The sequence below is a fragment of the Neofelis nebulosa genome, chromosome 4 (assembly GCF_028018385.1).
Source record: "Neofelis nebulosa isolate mNeoNeb1 chromosome 4, mNeoNeb1.pri, whole genome shotgun sequence".
Taxonomy (NCBI): domain Eukaryota; kingdom Metazoa; phylum Chordata; class Mammalia; order Carnivora; family Felidae; genus Neofelis; species Neofelis nebulosa.
Genome location: NC_080785.1, coordinates 5,977,046 through 5,994,317, shown reverse-complemented (window position 1 = coordinate 5,994,317; position 17,272 = coordinate 5,977,046). Strand labels below are relative to the sequence as shown.

The 17,272-nt window shown below is 57.8% G+C and overlaps 2 protein-coding genes across 5 annotated transcripts in view; one reads left to right on the top strand and one right to left on the bottom strand.

Moving 5' to 3' along the window:
• Nucleotides 1–7,279, top strand: part of NUB1 (negative regulator of ubiquitin like proteins 1) — a 29,616-nt gene extending 22,337 nt beyond the window's left edge. Inside the window, exons 12-15 of the mRNA XM_058723762.1 lie at nucleotides 3,652–3,798; nucleotides 5,353–5,448; nucleotides 6,119–6,296; nucleotides 6,549–7,279. Of these exons, the coding sequence (XP_058579745.1) occupies nucleotides 3,652–3,798; nucleotides 5,353–5,448; nucleotides 6,119–6,296; nucleotides 6,549–6,727 (600 nt within the window). The 3' untranslated portion in view covers nucleotides 6,728–7,279. The remainder of the gene's footprint in view (nucleotides 1–3,651; nucleotides 3,799–5,352; nucleotides 5,449–6,118; nucleotides 6,297–6,548) is intronic.
• The window catches only part of WDR86 (WD repeat domain 86), a 33,139-nt gene that overhangs the window by 2,508 nt on the left and 13,359 nt on the right, over nucleotides 1–17,272 (bottom strand). Inside the window, exons 4-6 of one of the 4 annotated variants that reach the window (XM_058723766.1) lie at nucleotides 13,963–14,098; nucleotides 10,540–10,643; nucleotides 2,307–3,645 (exon numbers count right to left, since the gene is read on the bottom strand). In XM_058723766.1, the coding sequence (XP_058579749.1) occupies nucleotides 3,604–3,645; nucleotides 10,540–10,643; nucleotides 13,963–14,098 (282 nt within the window). In that variant the 3' untranslated portion in view covers nucleotides 2,307–3,603. Of the gene's footprint in view, nucleotides 1–2,306; nucleotides 3,646–10,035; nucleotides 10,312–10,539; nucleotides 10,644–10,663; nucleotides 10,787–13,962; nucleotides 14,099–17,272 lie in introns of those variants that run through there. The other 3 variants (XM_058723763.1, XM_058723764.1, XM_058723767.1) reach the window with 3 other exon arrangements.

The window sequence follows — 17,272 nt, the reverse complement described above, 5'->3', positions numbered from 1 at the left end:
CTGCCCATCATCCACTTTCTCCCTCTCTCTCTCTGTCTTTCTCTCTCAAAGTAAACATTAACAAAAATAATTAAGTAGATTTTGGAGTTGGGGGGCATGTTACCACATCTAATATGCTAGTTTTCAGTAAAAGAGTATTTGGTTGGGAAAGCCCAGTGTGGTCCCTGGCCTGCCTGGTGCTGGAGCGGGAGTGGATCCGTGGGCCAGTTACACAGCAGCCAGTCTGAAGGGCTGTTTTGGCTTCACCTTTTAAGACCCCAGCTGGTAGCTACCTTTCTGTCTGCCAGTCTGCCCGACTGCCCTCCTGATCATGGTCCGTTGGGTCTTGCTGTAGAAGTCAGTGAGTGGGTAAAGGCAGAGACTTGGAAAAGCAAGTTTTGTGTGTTTTTGCATTTCACACAGTTCTTATTCAGTACTAGGGCGCCTGTGTGGCTCAGTCGGTAGGGTATGCAGCTCTTGATCTCAGGGTTGTGAGTTCAAGCCCCACATTGGGGATAAGGGTTAAAAGTAGATGAATAAATAAACAAATAAGTTCAGTACTAGGAGAAAAGCAAGCATTGCTGAGACTGCATTTGTTACGTTAATTTTGATTGTAAGATTTCACTAGCATTTGGAAAGCCAGCATTTTAAAATGAGACACTGAAAAATATTTCTCATAATCTTTCCTTACATTTGTATATACTTTAGAGTTTATAAAAAACATTCTCAGGGTCATGATGTCACTCAGTTCTGCCTGTGATCGCCTGAGGCCGCTGGGGCAGACAATTATCAGTTTTACAGATGAGGAAAACTGGGGCTCAGCAGTTGACGTTTCTGGGGTTGTGGGTCAAATCAGTGGTAAAACCTGAACTAAGACTCTGGTTTTCTCATGCACTTTCCACGCCCATCTGACAGCAGCATTCTGATGAGTTTTTACCAAAGGTTCTGAAAAGCCAAGAGATACTGTGAGGGGGCAAAAATGACCACTTCCTGACTTTTTTTTTTTTTTTTAATTTTTTTTTCCATGTTTTTTATTTATTTTTGGGACAGAGAGAGACAGAGCATGAACGGGGGAGGGGCAGAGAGAGAGGGAGACACAGAATCGGAAACAGGCTCCGGGCTCCTAGCCATCAGCCCAGAGCCTGACGCGGGGCTCGAACTCACGGACCGCGAGATCGTGACCTGGCTGAAGTCGGACGCTTGACCGACTGCGCCACCCAGGCGCCCCATTCCTGACTTTATAAGTAGCAAAAATAAATGTTAAAGAACAGTGGAGTCCTACCATAGTGCATTTACTTAACCAAGTCCTAAGCCCTTGGAGAAAATCAAGGGCAAAATGGTGTATGCAGAGCGATTGATCCGGTTCACTCTTGGACCCGGTGGACGTGTTCAGGGTGCTTTGGGTTGAGAGCAATAAAAACCCCAATCCAAGCTGGCTTAAACTCTGGGCAGGAAATTACTGGCCTGCTTCGCTGTTCAGAGGCAGCATGAGTCTCCCTCAGGTTAGTTGGGCCAGTGGCTTCCCCCTGGGGCGGAGAGCTTGGCTTCCGGGTCTGTCCACTGTCTAGTCAGGGTCCTCTCCTCACCCCAGGAGCTCGGTCTGAGCTTCAGAATCATCTGAGCAACCCTGAGCTGCTCGCTGACTGGCTGCCTTCTAAGCAGTCACTGTGGGGGTGGAGGAGGGAAGACACTAGAACCACCCCCACAACCCTTCCTGGGGCCTCCCTGGGGCTCGTCCTGAGTACAGGCTGGTTCCCCTTCGGGCCAAAGCAGCAGACGCTGAGGTGGCCGCAGTGCTGAAGGGCTGGGTGGCAGGGAGAGGCGGATGTCCTCATTCCCCCGACGCCCCCGAGCCCGCTCCGCATGGGAGGCTGGGCCGGGTACTCGGCACACAGTGCAGTGCCCACTGTCCTCCAGTTGGTCTGCTTTGTGTCTCCGGTTTCTAGTATAAAGAGAAACGTCAGAAAAGATTGTGTATCCTCTTGTGTACCGATACGAATAAGAGCTGGTGTAGACATTTGTAATTAAACAGAACTCCGTGAGGCTCCAACTCAGTCTCAGGTCTGTGTGACGTGAGCCCCGTGTCTCCCGGCTGGCTGCGTCTTGCTCTGGGTTCGACACCATGCATGTTTTTTAGCCCTTTGAAATACGAGTGGAAGAAGCCGAAATCGGGAGTGGTGATGGGCAGGGTGAAGGCAGCAGCTTGGGCGGCGGGGAGGCGCGAACAAAGGTGGAAACGTGAGGGCCGCGGAATCGCTCTGCTGGCCTGCGTGGCTGTGGCGCCGGCAGGATGGGGGCAGCTTGGGGGCGTGGGGGCCGGGGAGCGAGGAAGGGGCACCGGCACCCGATCGGGTGGGGCTCGGAGCAGGGGTGAGATGGCCCGGCCTCGGCCTCGGCCTGCGCGGGGCGCCGCGGGCAGTGCTGGGGTGGGGGACTCGCTCCAGATGAACACAGGTGAAGGGGGCTGGCCCACCGCGATGCCCCTGGTGATGCAGGTGCTTACCGGCACCTTGTCCGCTTTGAAACAGGAATTTGGTCTAAGGACGCCTTCGTCCCCGGGGGTGTTTGGGGGAGTCACTCGGTTCTGTGAGTCCTCCTGCTGACTCTGCGGGAATTTCTGGCTGCGCCGTGAGGACTCCTTTCTTCCTAAGAGATGAGGCCGCGGCCCCCCCGTGTGCAAGAAGATGGGGGGCACTTGGTGCTTGGGGTGAGCCACGGAGGTAGGAACAGACCTAACAGAGGAGAAAGAGCCATCTTCTCCGCTGTTCTCTCTGTGTCGGGTGAGAACTGGCCATGTCCAGAATTGTGCAGAAGCCCTCATCCCAGCTCTGCGGTCAACTGTGACCTTGGTCCGCAGGCCACTTAACTTTCTTTAGAGATTTTCTGTCTTCTCATTGGCAAAATGATGAGGTTGGATTAAACTAGTGCTTTTCAGAGTTGTTTTAGCTTGTTTTGTCTTCTGTCAGCAAAATCCGTTTTTTAAAAATTACATTTGTTTTCAAAAATTCTGAACTCTCTTCAGTGGGGCTGGGATGGGAGAGAAGAGGCTAGAACTCTCCACAGCCCTTCTCAGACTCTCGCGGCAACAGCAGGCACTTACGAGACCCGGGGTCAAGAACTGTGGGACTAGATGACCTTTGTCACCTAACATTGACCATTCTGGAGGTTTTAAATAGGCTAATAGGCCCTAGGAGGCATCTGAGTCCCTGCTGCTGGAGTGGGGTGGGTAGGGTCTGCAGCTTTGCGGTCACCTGGGACACTGCCCCCAACCCCCATTCAGAGTCCACCATTTTAACAAGATCCCCGGGGATTAATCAGGGGCCAGGAAGTACCAGCCCCCCAGAGAGGGTCCATCCGCTTCTCTGGCCTGGCGGCAATGAGCTCCCTGGTTCCGAGTGGCCTGTTCTGGTCGGGATGGCAGTGACTAAGAGGCACTGTCTTCCGGGCCTGGAGGGAGGTCTCCAATCCCCACGGGCCCTGCCCCAGGGGCAGCGCATGCCCCCTGCCCTTGCAGCCCTCATGCTCTTGCTTGGGTAAGACATGCGGAGAGCGGTTCACTCCCCTTTTGTTACTTGCTTGGCCCGTCGACCCCAAGAATCCTACAGAGCATACCGAGAGGTCTCCCTACGGAATCCCAGTCCCCAACTCGGTGACTTTGCTGTTTTCCTAAAGGAATTGGCCCAAATAAGGAAAGAGGAAAAAGAGAAGAAAAGACGCCGGCTGGAGAACATAAACTCTTTGAAAGGAATGGGCTACTCTACTCACGCGGCCAAGCAGGCCCTGCATCAGGCCAGCGGGAACCTGGATGAAGCTCTGAAGGTAGCACATCCCCCGGGGCCTCTCGGCCTGCCCTGAGTGCCCCTGGTGTGGCCGCGGGGCCCCTTCTTCCCCTGACCTCCTCTCCGGTGTCCCCCCGCGGCACACGGAGCCCCCTCCCAGGGCCTTTGTCCCCAGTCCTGGCATGGATTTCAGGGTCCGTTCTTGTTCTCGGACCCAGTGACGGGGCCAGAAGGACAGACCCCACCTCGGTGCCCGCCCACTGTTGGGCAGCGTCCGTGGGGCAGAACTCTGCGTGAGGTTTCTGTTTGCAGCACCAGGGGTTGGCAGTGACGCAGGAAGGGGACGGTGATGAAAGTTGCAGTATAGTTTTCTTTTCATTAAAACGTTTTATTTGAATATCGTGTTGTTTCTTGATGCAGTCAGTACACGCTGACCTCAGGGAGCGCAGAGTGTTGGGGAGACAGAACACAGCGGAGCGCGGCCGCCGTGTGCGAGCACAGCACGTCGGGGGCGGGCCTGCAGCTGCGTTGTGGGGGATCACGCCCCCGGGGGCGCCTCTCCAGCAGATGTGGGGCACCCTGAGGGGAGCGGGAGCCCCGGGGAGCTGCCGGGGTTGTGCTTGCCGGAGGCTGGGGCCGGAAGGGCGGGCGTCCCCTTGTCGCCCTGCAGAGGGGTTCCTGCTGGAGCCTGCCCTGCCCTTGCCTTTTATTGTCAAGACCTCCTGTCCGTTCCCCAGAGGTTTCCACAAGTACATGTTTACCTATATATTATATATATAAATATATACGTAAATATGTACAAAAACGTATATATGTGTAAATATATTAAAAAGTATATATATATATATATATATATATATATATATATATATATATAAATGAATTTGAATATCTAGTTTGGCTTCTCACATTGGAGAACTATAAAAGGCAGGGAATTCTGAACATGTGCAGGACCGGTGGGGCACCACGGCAGGTTTGAACTGCACCAAGTCGTGCATCAATGCGTGCCACCAGTACGGAAGTGTTTAAAGGGAAAATTCCCAACAGGGTTTTTTTAGGGTTGAGTAAGCACCGTGTGATACGAAAATCAGGGGTCAAAAGAACTCTTATGCTCGTCTCAACGACATGTGAGATCTAGCTCGTGACACTTTCCAAAGAGAAATTACATTGGTTGGCCCTGCACTGTGTGAGAAGCACTGGCGTGTGTAGCCTTTTGTGGCCTGTCGCCCCGGAGGCTGAGCCCTAACGCAGCTGGGGTCTCCTTGGTAGCTTCCCACCGGGCGCTCTCGTCCCTTCCTGGGTCCTCAGAAGGGATCTTTTGATCTGGCTAACCTTGCTCATCCTGCAGATGTTACCTGGGGCAGGAAGCTTTTGAACACCAGCATCCCCGCCCCGCCCCGTGTCTGCGTTCGGGGCCCCCTTTCTCTGCTTTCTCAGCACCCTTTGCCTGGCCCCCCCCGCGGCGTCCTTGGTGCCGCGAACTTGCGTGTTGGTGTGTCCCCTGGCCGTGTCTGCCTAGCACAGAATAGGTGCTTGGTTTGTCTAAGTGAGCAGGTGTTCGTGATGAGTAAAGCATGCCCCTGTGTGTTTGTAGATTCTTCTCAGCAATCCTCAGATGTGGTGGTTGAATGATTCAGATCCTGACACCAACAACCCTCAAGAAAGTCCTTCCCAGGAAAACATCGACCAAGTAAGTCAGGATGGATCCGCGTCCCTCCGCCTGCACAGCCTTGCGTGGGATTGCCTAGGGTGACAAGGTTGGCGGCAGGACGGGGCTCCAGGCGTGACTCAGGCCCACCCCAGGAGGCCAGCCAAGCACGCAGCAGTTGCAGCGGGTGGAAGTGGGGTAGAAGGCATTTCCTTCAAGAACAGGACGTCAGGAAGCAACTGGAAGTTCTTGGGCTTTTCTCCTTGTGTGTGCATACAGTACTTTACACACCAGGCACGCTTCTTTCAGCCCGGTTCTCTGCCTGTGACCTAAAGAGACGTCACTCTGGCGACTCTGTCCACATCTTCCCTCCCCTGGTAGTACACCTAGTATGTTGTGACTGCTTGACTAACGGTCCTGGTGGTGAGGGTTATCACTTCCCTGCTGGCCCACAAGCCCGCTGTGGCTGGGCACTGGCACGTCTGGCTCGTGTCTTCCTCGGTCCCTTCCAGGCAGCCTCGTGTGCACACTGGTGCTAAAGAGCAGTGCGCACAGTAGGGCAGCCTGTATGCGTGCCATGGGTTTAAACACGTGTTCCCGCTAGGGCCGTCCCGGCGGGGGCGGGGGCTGGCTAGGGGTGTGGGACGGGTGTCGGCCGTGTGCAGCCGAGGCCCGTCAGCGCCGGCTGCCCCCTCCCTGTGTCCTCCCCCAGCTGGTGTACATGGGCTTTGACGCGGCAGCAGCCGACGCTGCCTTGAGAGTGTTCAGGGGGAACGTCCAGCTGGCAGCTCAGACCCTTGCCCACAACGGAGGAAGCCTTCCTCCTGACGTGCATCTCTCGCTGGAAGGCTGTTCGTCGACACCATCCACGTCCCCTTCTGACTCCGCAGGTAGGTCTGAGGTCTCGAATGCCGACTTGAGAGAGGCCTGCTAACCGGAAGCCGGCGGGGGAGGGGCGTGACGAGCTGTCGTGGGGACTGACGCGCCTACTGGGCGTAGGCCCTGGTCTGTGCTTGGGCTGCCCGGAGGGCGCGGCCGGGCTTTGTGGAAGTCGCCGGGGGTCCCTTGCGACTCTCTGTGGCACTTTCTCCTTTTTCTCCTCCCCCCCCCACCTCAGCTGTTCCCACGCCCCTCTGTTGCAGGGGCCTCTAGTGCCTCCACAGATGAAGATATGGAGACAGAAGCTGTCAATGAAATATTGGAAGATATTCCAGAACATGAAGAAGACTATCTCGACTCAACGCTGGAAGATGAAGAAATTATTATCGCAGAGTACTTATCCTATGTAGAAAATATAAAGTCAGCAACAAAAACGGAATAATGGGCAGAAATAAGTACTGAGTTTCTGCTTATAAATTCTGTCATTATGAAAAGTCCAATGCAGGTCGTCTTGTTTTCCTTCTTTTTATCTGATTTTGCTCCAAGAGTGCGTCCTTCTTGGGCATAGGAGGGGCAGGCAGGGAACGGGCCAGCCGTGAAGGTGAGAGGAGATGTGGGGGTCGGGGGGAGGGTGGGGGGGAGCGTCCAGATCTGTTTCCTCTTCATTTTGCCCGGCTCTCCTGCCCTCCTCAGCTCACTGCTGCTCTCTTCCGTCTTCCCACCATGCAGCTCTGCCTTTCAGCTTCAGCCTCGCTGCCCTGTCGCTGAAACATCCTTAAAGTCTTCAACCGTTCCAAGTGCCCTGGGGACCTCGGGAGGAGGCATCCCCTCCAGCAGCCATACCGCATTGTGGCAGACTGAAAGCTCGGGTTCTGTGCTCTTAGTTTAGTAAAATATGCACTTGTAATTCAAGGTTGAAGTTGAGAATTTATAGACGTGCAAAATTCTTCTTTACAAAAATAAAATCCTTTTATTAAACAGGAAAGTCCTTAAATGCTGACCAAAGCACCTTATTTTTCATTAGTACTCTCAGATGCTGTGCTGTCATATTAAACTCACTGCCGGCTGAGATACCTGTCAGAGATTATTAAGATATATTTTCTCCGGGTTTGTGGGTTTCTTTGGTGTATCTGTGTTACAGAAGACTGCTTCCAGAGGTACGTAGCTGGCCTCTTAATGGCTCACGTGTCCACTCTCGGTGCACCGCACATTCCCCTGTAGATGTGTGTTAAATGAAAACCCGTCCCAGCACTAGGACACGGCTGGCAGCAGCCGTGCCAGATGTGTTCCTGAGCCTCTTCTCTTCCTGCCCTTCCGGAAGTCTCTGGAAGCGCCTGTGACCAGAGGGCAGATGGGTCACATCACTGCCATCGACGGGCCGGGGGAAATGCTTCAGCTGTTTCACTAATCATTTTCACAGAGCTTCAACAGCCGTCCAGTTTGGATGGGTGGGAATCTTTTCTGTCATTCTTTTCAAGTGGATGATACGGTTGGAAATAAAAGGTGGAAAAGGTATTCAAAAATCGTCAGCCTAACTTTGCAATAAGTTGCTCAAACTCCCTACGCTGCCCTATGTGCTGAAAATGTCTGGGTGGTCTGGAGTTTCCTTTAGACTCCAGGTGCTTGCTGCCATCGACGTCCTCTAAAAAGATGGGACGTCCAGAGCAGGGCAGAGGCTGACGGTGCGGAAGAGGACGACACAGGGGGGAGGGGAGTTTGGGCTGTCAGGGTCTCTCAGCCTCGCCTGAGACCGTCTCACTCGGATTTCGGGTCTGAATTGCAGCTTTTAGCCAATCACTGTCCTGGACTTGGGCCAGGCATGGCTTCTAGCTTCCCAAGGGCTCTTTTAACGGTCATAAACAGGCTAGGGAAGCAGAGCCACGCGAGCAGGGCAGAGCTCGGACACGGCTTCATTTTCTCGTGAAGAGACGCACAGAAGCCAGTTCTCGAGTGAGGGACCGTCCTGGGTACATACCACGTAAGGAGGGCGGCCCGTCCGGACTTGGGAGACAGGCTACGGTCCTGGCTTTGCCTCCAGCTGGTGGTGTGAAACTAGACAGAAAGTGAGTGCCACTCCCCGCTCTGGAGGGCAAGAGAAGCCACAAAGGACACTTGTGATGAAAATCTGCCCCCAAGTCTTTAAGGAGTATGGCGAGGCTGAGTCACAGAGGAGGTAGGCCTTGGAGGAGGCTCTCCCTGGAGAGTCAGAGGAGAAGGGAGAACATTCCAGACCTGGGACCAATGAGGAGGCAGCACAGGCCAAGTGCACCACATTCGTGAGGTTACAGCCGTTCTAGACCCACCAGAGGATGGACTGGGGGCAGAGAGAGGTTGGAGGGACTGCCGAGTGCAACCACAGAGCGCCCTGAAAGGCGGGCAGGGGGTCTAGATTTGAGTGGCCGAATACGCGGGCCATTAGGGGTTCGAGAACTCCGGGCAGCAGTGGGTGCAGGTGTGTGTCCGCTAGACGTGCCGCCCTCACCACATCCGACGCTCATCCTTCTCCAGTGAAATGCCACCCGCTCTTGGCTTTGGTGATCCGGGTCCTGACCCTATTTCCTGCCCATGTCCCTAAGTACCTCTGTCCTTCCCTATTCAATGTTATTTATCAAAGGCAGAGGATACCTGGTTATCTGGTCTTTACATCCTCAACGTCTCTAGCAAAGGCTTGTGTGTTGTAGAAACAAATTCCTTGAGCATATTCTGCCACGTAAATACAAAATGACAGTTTTCCGTTTCCTGCTCTCTTCCCGGAGAGGGAGAGGCAGGCGGGAGAACAAAAAATGCGGCAGCTCCTGTTTTCCCATCTGCGCCCAGCGGCTGTTTCTCCGGGGATATCACAGCTCTTGTGTTCTAGTCTCTGTTGTGGTTGGACGGGACGGGGGACCTGAGATGACGCGGGAGCCAAAGCTGTAGACGCAGGAACACGGCATCGGCTGTGCCACCGGGGAGCGTCTGGTCACTCGAGCGGCCTCTCTCTGCCAGCGACGCAGAGATACAGGCGCAGGTACTCGAGGTGGTCCCTCTCCCCCCGTCCTCCCTGAAATGCACCTCCGCTCCCTGGGAAGCTGCCATGGCCGGCAGGCCCCTGCAGCCGCAGCGGCGGCACCGAGAAGGGCTAGGGAGCGAGGGCTCCCAGACACAGCGGGCAGAACGCGCCGAGCCCCACGCCAGACCGCAGGGAAGGGACCCTCCTCCCTTCACGCAGAGCGGGAGCTCCGAAGCAGGGGTGACGCGTCCCCGTTGCCACCTAGACAGGCTGAAGAGCCGGGTCCTCGCCCTCTGGCCCCTCCCCGCGCGAGTGACACTGTAGGGGCCATCAGGCCTCAGCCCCTCACGTCGCCCCGGAGGAGGGGCAGGCCCAGGCCGGGTGCGTGAGCCCCCTGGTTCCGGGAACCCCTCCTCCTCCTGAGAGGAAGCCGAGAGTTTGCGGAACAAAAGACATATTTCAGGGCGCTTTGAAAGGCGTGTATTTCGGTTCTTCGCGAGTGTCCTCCAGACAGTTTGTCAAACTAATGACAATTGCGGCTCGGTGGCTTTTTGAAGAAATCCCCGTTTCCTCCCAGGAAAGGCTTGGCTTCTGGGACCTCTGCGGGGCCGCAGACCCTGGGTCGGGAGGGTCCCGCGGGCCAGAGGCGCAGACCTGAGGGCGGGGGCCACTCGGCCGGGGGGGGGGGGGGGGGGGGGAGGATCGGGCTGGAGGGGAGGGCGGAGGAGACTCCGTCCCCGAGGGCGAGCACGGTCCCCCCTCCACGGGACGGGGCTGCCAAAGTCCACGGACACGGAGGACGGGCAGAGCCCACTGCCCAGGTCGCGGGCGGGGGTCCGTCGGTCCGCCGGCGGGTGGGTCTCGGGCGCTCAGGCCGGCTGCAGGGGCGCGGCGGCGCAGCCCACCTTGTTGCTGAAGAGGCGGGAGCGGCCGCGCGCGGGGGCGGCGGGGCGCGGCGGCGCGCACGGGAGGCCGCGCACGTCCCAGAGGCGCAGCGCGCCGTCGTGCGAGGCCGTGTAGAGCACCTGGCCGTGCACCTGCGGGCGCGGGGCGGCGCGTGGGGCGGCGCTGCGGGGGCGCGGGGCCAGCCCTCCCGCCGCGGGGCCCGCAGCTCCGGACGCCGGACGCCGGCGCGAACGCCACCTACCTCGCCGACTCCGCCGGGGGAGCCGGGCCTCGGGGCGCCGGGGGCGGCCTCCCCCTCCCCGCCGAGGCCGCCGGGCTCGCCCTTGCTCCAAGCCCGGGAGCCGGGCGGGAGCGCCTACCTGGATGCAGTTGATGACGAAGGCGTGACCGCGGAACACCCTCTGCAGCGCTCCAGACTCGGCGTCGAAGGCGCGCGCGCGGGCGTCCCCGCTGCCCGTGAACACTGCGAACACAGGGCCACGCTGCCTCCACCTCCTCCGGGCGCCGCGGGGCGGGGAGCAGGGAGGGGCGGGGCGGGAACGGTGACGCCCGTCCGCCCGCCTCACGGGGAAGCCAGAGGGTCCAAATAGGAACTAGCAGAAGCCCCTTGAAAGGAAGGAGGCGGCACCTTCATTATCCTACCACGTGCCTGGCAAGGCAGGGTGACCACCCCCTCCTTGCGCCGCGGCCAGCTCCGCCCTCTCAGGTGCTCCTACTCCTCCTGAGTACCAACCACCTCGACCCACGTTCCCTCTCAGACCATTTGGTGGAAGCCTTTTAAGCCTTTGGTGAGGCGTGGCTTCCCTGCTACAAAGCCCCTCCCTGCCTTGGGGTGGGGGCAGTCATACACCCCCACCATCTGAGCAGCCTACTGGGGCAAGGACCAGCCAGAAATTCGTTCCTCCGCCTCCTCAGTAATGAACCTGGCCCTCCAAACAGAGCCTCTGGGGTTCGCTAGAGTGCCCCCGCCCAACCCCTCACAGGGGAAGCCCCGGGATTCCGCCTTCCTTGTGCCTTTTCCTACATTAGAACTTAGGTCAAGAGTTCCCAGACTCCGGTGATCACCTGGAGGGCTGGCTAAGACCGATTGCTGGGCCCACCTGAGTGTCTGTGTTAAAAGGTCTGGGAACCTACATGTCTAACCAGTTCCAGGTGCTGCTGCTGCTGCTGCTGGTCAGGGACCACACTGAGGACACTGACCATAAGAACTCCCTCGTTTATTTTTTGTCTTAGCCTGGGTTCTCCCAGAAGTGAGCCATGACACTAGGATCTGGGTGCAAACACTTTGTGAGCGCATTCCACGAGGTGGGGAGAGAAACAAGAAGGAAGGAGGCCCATACAGGTGTATTAGTGAGCAGGTGACTGCTGGGGCCCTTGGGAGAGGGTGCAGAGCATGTCTAAGAGTTGTCCCCCGGCGGCGGGGGGGGGGGGGGGGGGACAAGGATGCTGGACGACTAATCCACAGTTCCCATCAGTCATTGGTTGAGGGCCTCTCTTGTGGGTACCAGGAACCAGCCCTCCTCCGACCTGCTCCTCACAGGAAAACACCCTAGCACAGAGGACCTCAGTTGCAGCAGCAGAAGTTACCCACGGCACCTGCTACCCCCACCCAGCAGCCTAGCGAGCCATGGGGCCTCCCTAGCCTCGGGGATCTATTCCTTACCCCACTAACTGCTTCACCTGCCTATTCCCAGCCTTGCTGCTAAAGCCACTGGTGAATGTGGCTCTGGGGGGAGGGCGGGTTCCTTCCTGGGTCTCTTCTGTTCCTTTCTGCTTCCCCTCCCCCAACCCAGTGTGGCTGCTGGGCACCCTGTGGGTGAGAAGAGGGTCAGGAATTAAGTCTGATCAGCCTGCACCCTGTTGGCAAAGACCACGGACCAATTTCCTTAATAGCGGGCAGCAGGTAGGGGCCGTCCCAGCTGCTGCCAAGGTGAGGTGCTCTGGACAGCTTTCATCTTTTTACATTAGAGGTTCTGACTTGGGAGCAGAGCCATAATCACACTTACAGGCTTGGACACAGGAAAAAGGAAAAAATAATTTTTCCGTGTCAGACACCTAAGTCCTGAGGGCATCTCAGGCTCTATTTTCAGAGATCCACATTCTGCCTTCATCAAACACCTGTGCTGTGAAATCAACTGGAATTTTCTGCTGTGTCTCTTCCCACCCCTCTGCTCCCTCTGTGTGTGTGTGTGTGTGTGTGTGTGTGTGTGTGTGTAAAAAGAGGGGGGAAGGGGGTGCTGATGGCAACACATAACGCTGGGGATTGTTTGGGGAAACAGATACGTTCAGGAACCTGGGAGCCCCACTCCCATGCAGGTGTGATGTGATGAGGTTGGGGGCGGAGGGCGATTGCTTCTTCGAACAGTGTCTGTTTTCTGGGCATGTCTGGGGGTGAACATGTGCCAAGCCCGCGGGACAGAGCCAGCAAAGCTCAGGTGTGTCAGTTTGAGACCTGGGGGCCAGACGGCTTGTTGCCTACCCGATAAGCCAGTGTGTCTGTCTTTCTTTCCAAACTAGCCCTGATTCATCCTGGAAGCAATATCCCAGATAAGAGATTTTATTATTTAGTCCTTGCAGGCTGTGGTCAAAGAGGTATATGCACAGAGCCTTTGGGCAGGGCTTCCAAGAAAGATCTTTTTTTGTTTTATTTTGTTTTGAGAGAGTGATAGAGTATGAGCAGGGGAGGGCCAGAGAGAGAGGGGGACACAGAATCTGAAGCAGGCTCCAGGCTCTGTCAGCACAGAGCCGGATGCGGGGCTTGAACTCATGAACTTCAATATCATGACCTGAGCTGAAGTCGGCTGCTTAACCGACTGAGCCACCCGGGTGCCCCTAAGAAAAATCTTTAAAGGGACCTCCTCAGCTGGAGCACCTGGTGGCTCAGTCGGTTAAGCATCTGACTCTTGCTGCTTGGCTCAGGTCATGATATATCACGGTTTGTGGGTTTGAGCCCCATGTTGGGTCCGCACTGACAGTGTGGAGTCTGCTTGGGATTCTCTCTTCCTCTCTCCTCTGGCCCTCCCCTGCTCCTGCACGCTCTCTCTGTCTCTCTTTCAAAATAAATAAACTTTAAAAAAAAAAAAAAAAGGATCTACTCAGCTAAGAGATGCATCCTTTTGCCCTTCCCTCTTCTTCCTGTCTAAAACATGACATGATGGCTGGAGCTCCAGCAGCTATCTTAAACCATGAAGTCCCCTAAAGGATAGAAGATATGTGCTAAGGGTGATGTGCAAAGTGATCAAAGGAGGCTGGGTGCCTGACTGACTTGGTGCAACCATCCATTCCTGTCTAGACTGCCAGCCTCTGAAATTCTACCTGAGAAAAATAAACCACGGTTTCATTTAAAGCACTGTTATCTGGGCTCTTGTCTGTAGTCAAACCTAATGCCAGGTGAAGCCAAAGGCACGCGGCCCTCAGGTCTGGCTGGAGTAAGTAGTCTCTGTCTCATTTGGAGAATTAGAATGTGTCCGTGAGACAGTGCTCTTAACCCTGGGACTTCCGACCATTCAGGCTGCTGCACGTTCTTGTGGGGTGCAGTCGGGGAGGAATCCCCACACCCTCTTTTGGACCTTCTTTGGAAATAACGCCGCAGGCACATGTGCGTGGAGGGGGGTGGGCTGTTGGTCCTCCCGACTGGCCGCTGAGGCTCACGAGGGGAACAGTCAAGTAAGAAGTAGAGAGGCAGAGAGGCCCCGAGTGAGGGAGGACTTGGTAGGGTGAGGAGTGGAGGGCACAGGCAGGTTGGGGTGGCGTGGGGACCGCCGGGGACAAGGCTCACTTACAGGTGCCCGCGTGGTATTTGAGGGCGCTCACACTGTGTCCGTGGGCTGCAAACGTGCGCACGCGCTCCCCCGTGTCTGCCAGCCAGCACTTGACCGTCCTGTCCGCGCTGCCCGAGTACACGTGCCGGTTCACGAGCTGGGGGGAGGGGGGAGAAGGGCGGGTCAGCACCAGACTTCCGGTCCTGCTGGCGGCAGCAGGCGACTCGGAGGCCCCCCTCCAAATCTCTCTGGCTAACAGGGGAGGGGCGTGTCCGGGTCTCCCTGGAAACCGGATGGGCAGGAAATGGCCCGGCCTGCGGGACCCACCCAGCGGCCCACTCCCTCCGGCGCCCAAGAATCCTGTCGCTTTGCCCTGGGCCAAGTCACTGACTCTGCCCGCGCCTCCCTCGGGGGGTGCAGAGCGAGCCTGTACAGCGCTCGGCACCCTAAGAGCAAGGACCACGAAAGGTTCGCGGTGCTGTCATTACGGCTTCAGCAGCTCCCTACTGAAGAAGAGGCAGTGCCTGGGAAGGTTAACGCGAATCCACCGGCCCCAGGGGTTTCCGGCTCCAAGGGCTCCCGGGGCGGGGCTCTCACTCTGCACCTTTGCACGCAGAGGTGCATACAGGAAAGAGAAAGGTCTAGAGGTACCCTGACTGGCCGCAGTTATGTCCAAGGTAGATCTTCGCCACCCGGGGGCCGTCCCTGGGTCCTGACCTCCTGCGCCTGAGGCTGCCCTGGTGGGGAGGGAGGAGGCCCTGGAGACAGGCTCCCCCACTTCCCGCCCGCCCCGGCTCACTAGAGTGGCATTCCCAGCCCTGCTTGGTGTGGTGGGAGGTAAGGAAAGGGCCTGGGAGAGAAGGGAAGGGGCTTGGGGAGGCCCCCTCCCAGGAGCACCCCCTGCCAAGGTAGTGTACTGGCCCAAGGAACTGCAAAGAAAGACTATTAAAAGAACCCTGCAGATTCCTCTAGACAAAACCCCACGCAACACCTCTGGGTAGCAGTGATGCAGAGAAGCGAAAGTTGGGCGAGGAGGGCGGGCGAGAAGCCCTGGAGAGAGCTCTTCCTGATGGCGCTGGGGCCCAGAGACCCCTGGGGGCGTAGGAAAGATGAGGCCCTTGGGGGGGTGGGGGGTGGGCAGCAGGCAGTTGGCCGGGAGAACGTACAGGCTGGCCACTGGCCTCCTCCACCTGCCCCAGGCCCTCCTAGCTTGAGAGCCCGATCCCGGCCACGCTCTGGGCCGCTTTCCGCTCTGGGCCGCTTTCCACTCCGGCCCCCACGGCTGACCCGGTTTCCCCACGTCATCTCCTAGTTTAAATCCCAGAAGACAGGACTCTCGCTAGCCCAGGTTCTAGCTCCACCCGCGGCCACGGCACAGGTCAGACCTGCCTTTGGGCCACTCACAGGACCTCGAGAAATACACTCGGCCTCCTGGAGGCGGAGGCTGCCACTGGGTTCCGGAGGACACAAGGGGGACACAGACACAGCCCCTCTCCCCGGCCCTGCCCTACAGTCCTGATAGTTTACGACTCGCCCCGGCCAACAGAGCCTGACTTCTGGCCTCTCTTATTGTCCCCTCCCCAAGAACAGGGGCACGTGTGACACCCACATGCCCAAGGGGCTCCAGCAGGGCTCAGGACGTCACTCAGTCTTCTGGCTACCTGCAGCACCCTGCAGGGGCTCAGTTCCTGCCCATGTTCCAGCGCCCCTGTGCTGTCCTCTTTCTTTGTGGGCAAGCCGCCCCCGGGATGCCTCCTCACGCCGCCCCCCGCACTGTGCCTGCCCCCTGCCCCGTGTTTCCTGACCGTTCCCCGGCATCTGTCGCTGTCCCCAGCATCCGCGGCTGCGTGCCGCTCAGCCCAGGCAGAGGAGGCGCTGAGACCCCGCGGCTGCCGGGGCGGAGGGGAGCTATCTCCTGCTCCCCACGTAGCGTGTCCCAACAACGTGGGGCCTGCCACGCTGTGTTTAAAAGTGACCCAGCAGCACAACTTCAGAGCACAAATCCGAGGCCAAGGAAACCCTCCAAGCGTGTCGCCCTTGGCGGCCTGGGGCCTCGCCGTTCCCTTGGGCTGCTTTCCCGGGGGGACGCCCACAGGGAACAGCGGGGCAGTTTGGGGAGGCCAGAGGAGGCCCGACGCAGATGGGGAAGCAGACAGACCCTGACGGGGGCCTATCACAAAGGACGCAGGTCCTGCAAGACCTCCCTCAGCCAAGACAGCTCCGAGGGGGTGGGGCTCACGGGCCACGCCCCTGCCACGGGATCCACCCAAACAGGCGGCAGGATGAGGCTTGCGAGCCTGGGACTCTGCCGTGGAGGCCCTGGGGTGCACGCCTCTCCCCCCTCAGCTCACAGCAGCAGGTGCACCAGCACGGGGGTTAGAGGAGCCACCGGGCCAGGCTGCGGGGTACAGCGGGGCTCTGGACAGTCCGCCTCCTGGGCGGAACTGCCAGAAGAGGCCCCCTGACTGCCCCACGGTTCAGGCCCCGTCGCACCTTTCTAAGCTGCTGGTCACGAGGACAGGTGACGTGTTCGGCCCCGGGTCCCAATCCTCCTCTGCCCCTTACCAGCTGTGAGGCGTGCGGCAAGCTGCTGACCCTCTCTGAGCCTCTGTCCTCGCACGTGCCCCATGAGAAAACGTAAGCACGTCTGTTAGATGCTTAACAGCAGCAGAAACAAGCAGAACAAGCCGTGCACGAGCCACCGTGCTGTGCCTACAGCGAATCCATCGGATCCTCTCAACCCCCCGGGGGTGGGCGCCACTTCACGCTGAGAGGCCCCGAGCCAAAATCTTGGGGCCGGCGGTGTTTCAGGAGCTTTTGGATTTTAGCAGCACGCTCCTGTCTCTACAGCAACAGGGTGCATATTCCCAGGAAGCAGGCAAAAGCAAATTGCGACGAGCCTCCTCTCTGTCCAGGCTTTGCCACCAACTAAGTTTTGCTGCCGAGCCTAAATCTTTAAGAAGGTTTCAGGTTTTGGAACGTTTGCATTTAGGAATCGTGGACCGGGGGCTCGTGGGTTGGTAGACCTAGTCCTCACCTAACGTGTGAGGAGACCAGAATTCGCGTGTGGAGCACAGCCTTAACCCCCAGATCTGTGAACGTGACTGTATTTGGAGACAGGGTCTCGAAGGAGGTGGCTAAGTGAACTTGGATTCACTAGGGTGGGCGTCTCATCCGGTCGGACCGGCGTCCTTGTCAGCAGAGGAATTCTGGATGCGGAGGGGAGACCGCGTGAGGACGCAGGGAGAAGATGTCTGGCTACAAGCTGGCACCTTGGCCTTGGCCTTCCAGCCTCCAGAACCGTGAGACCCTCCATCTCCGTTGTCTAGGC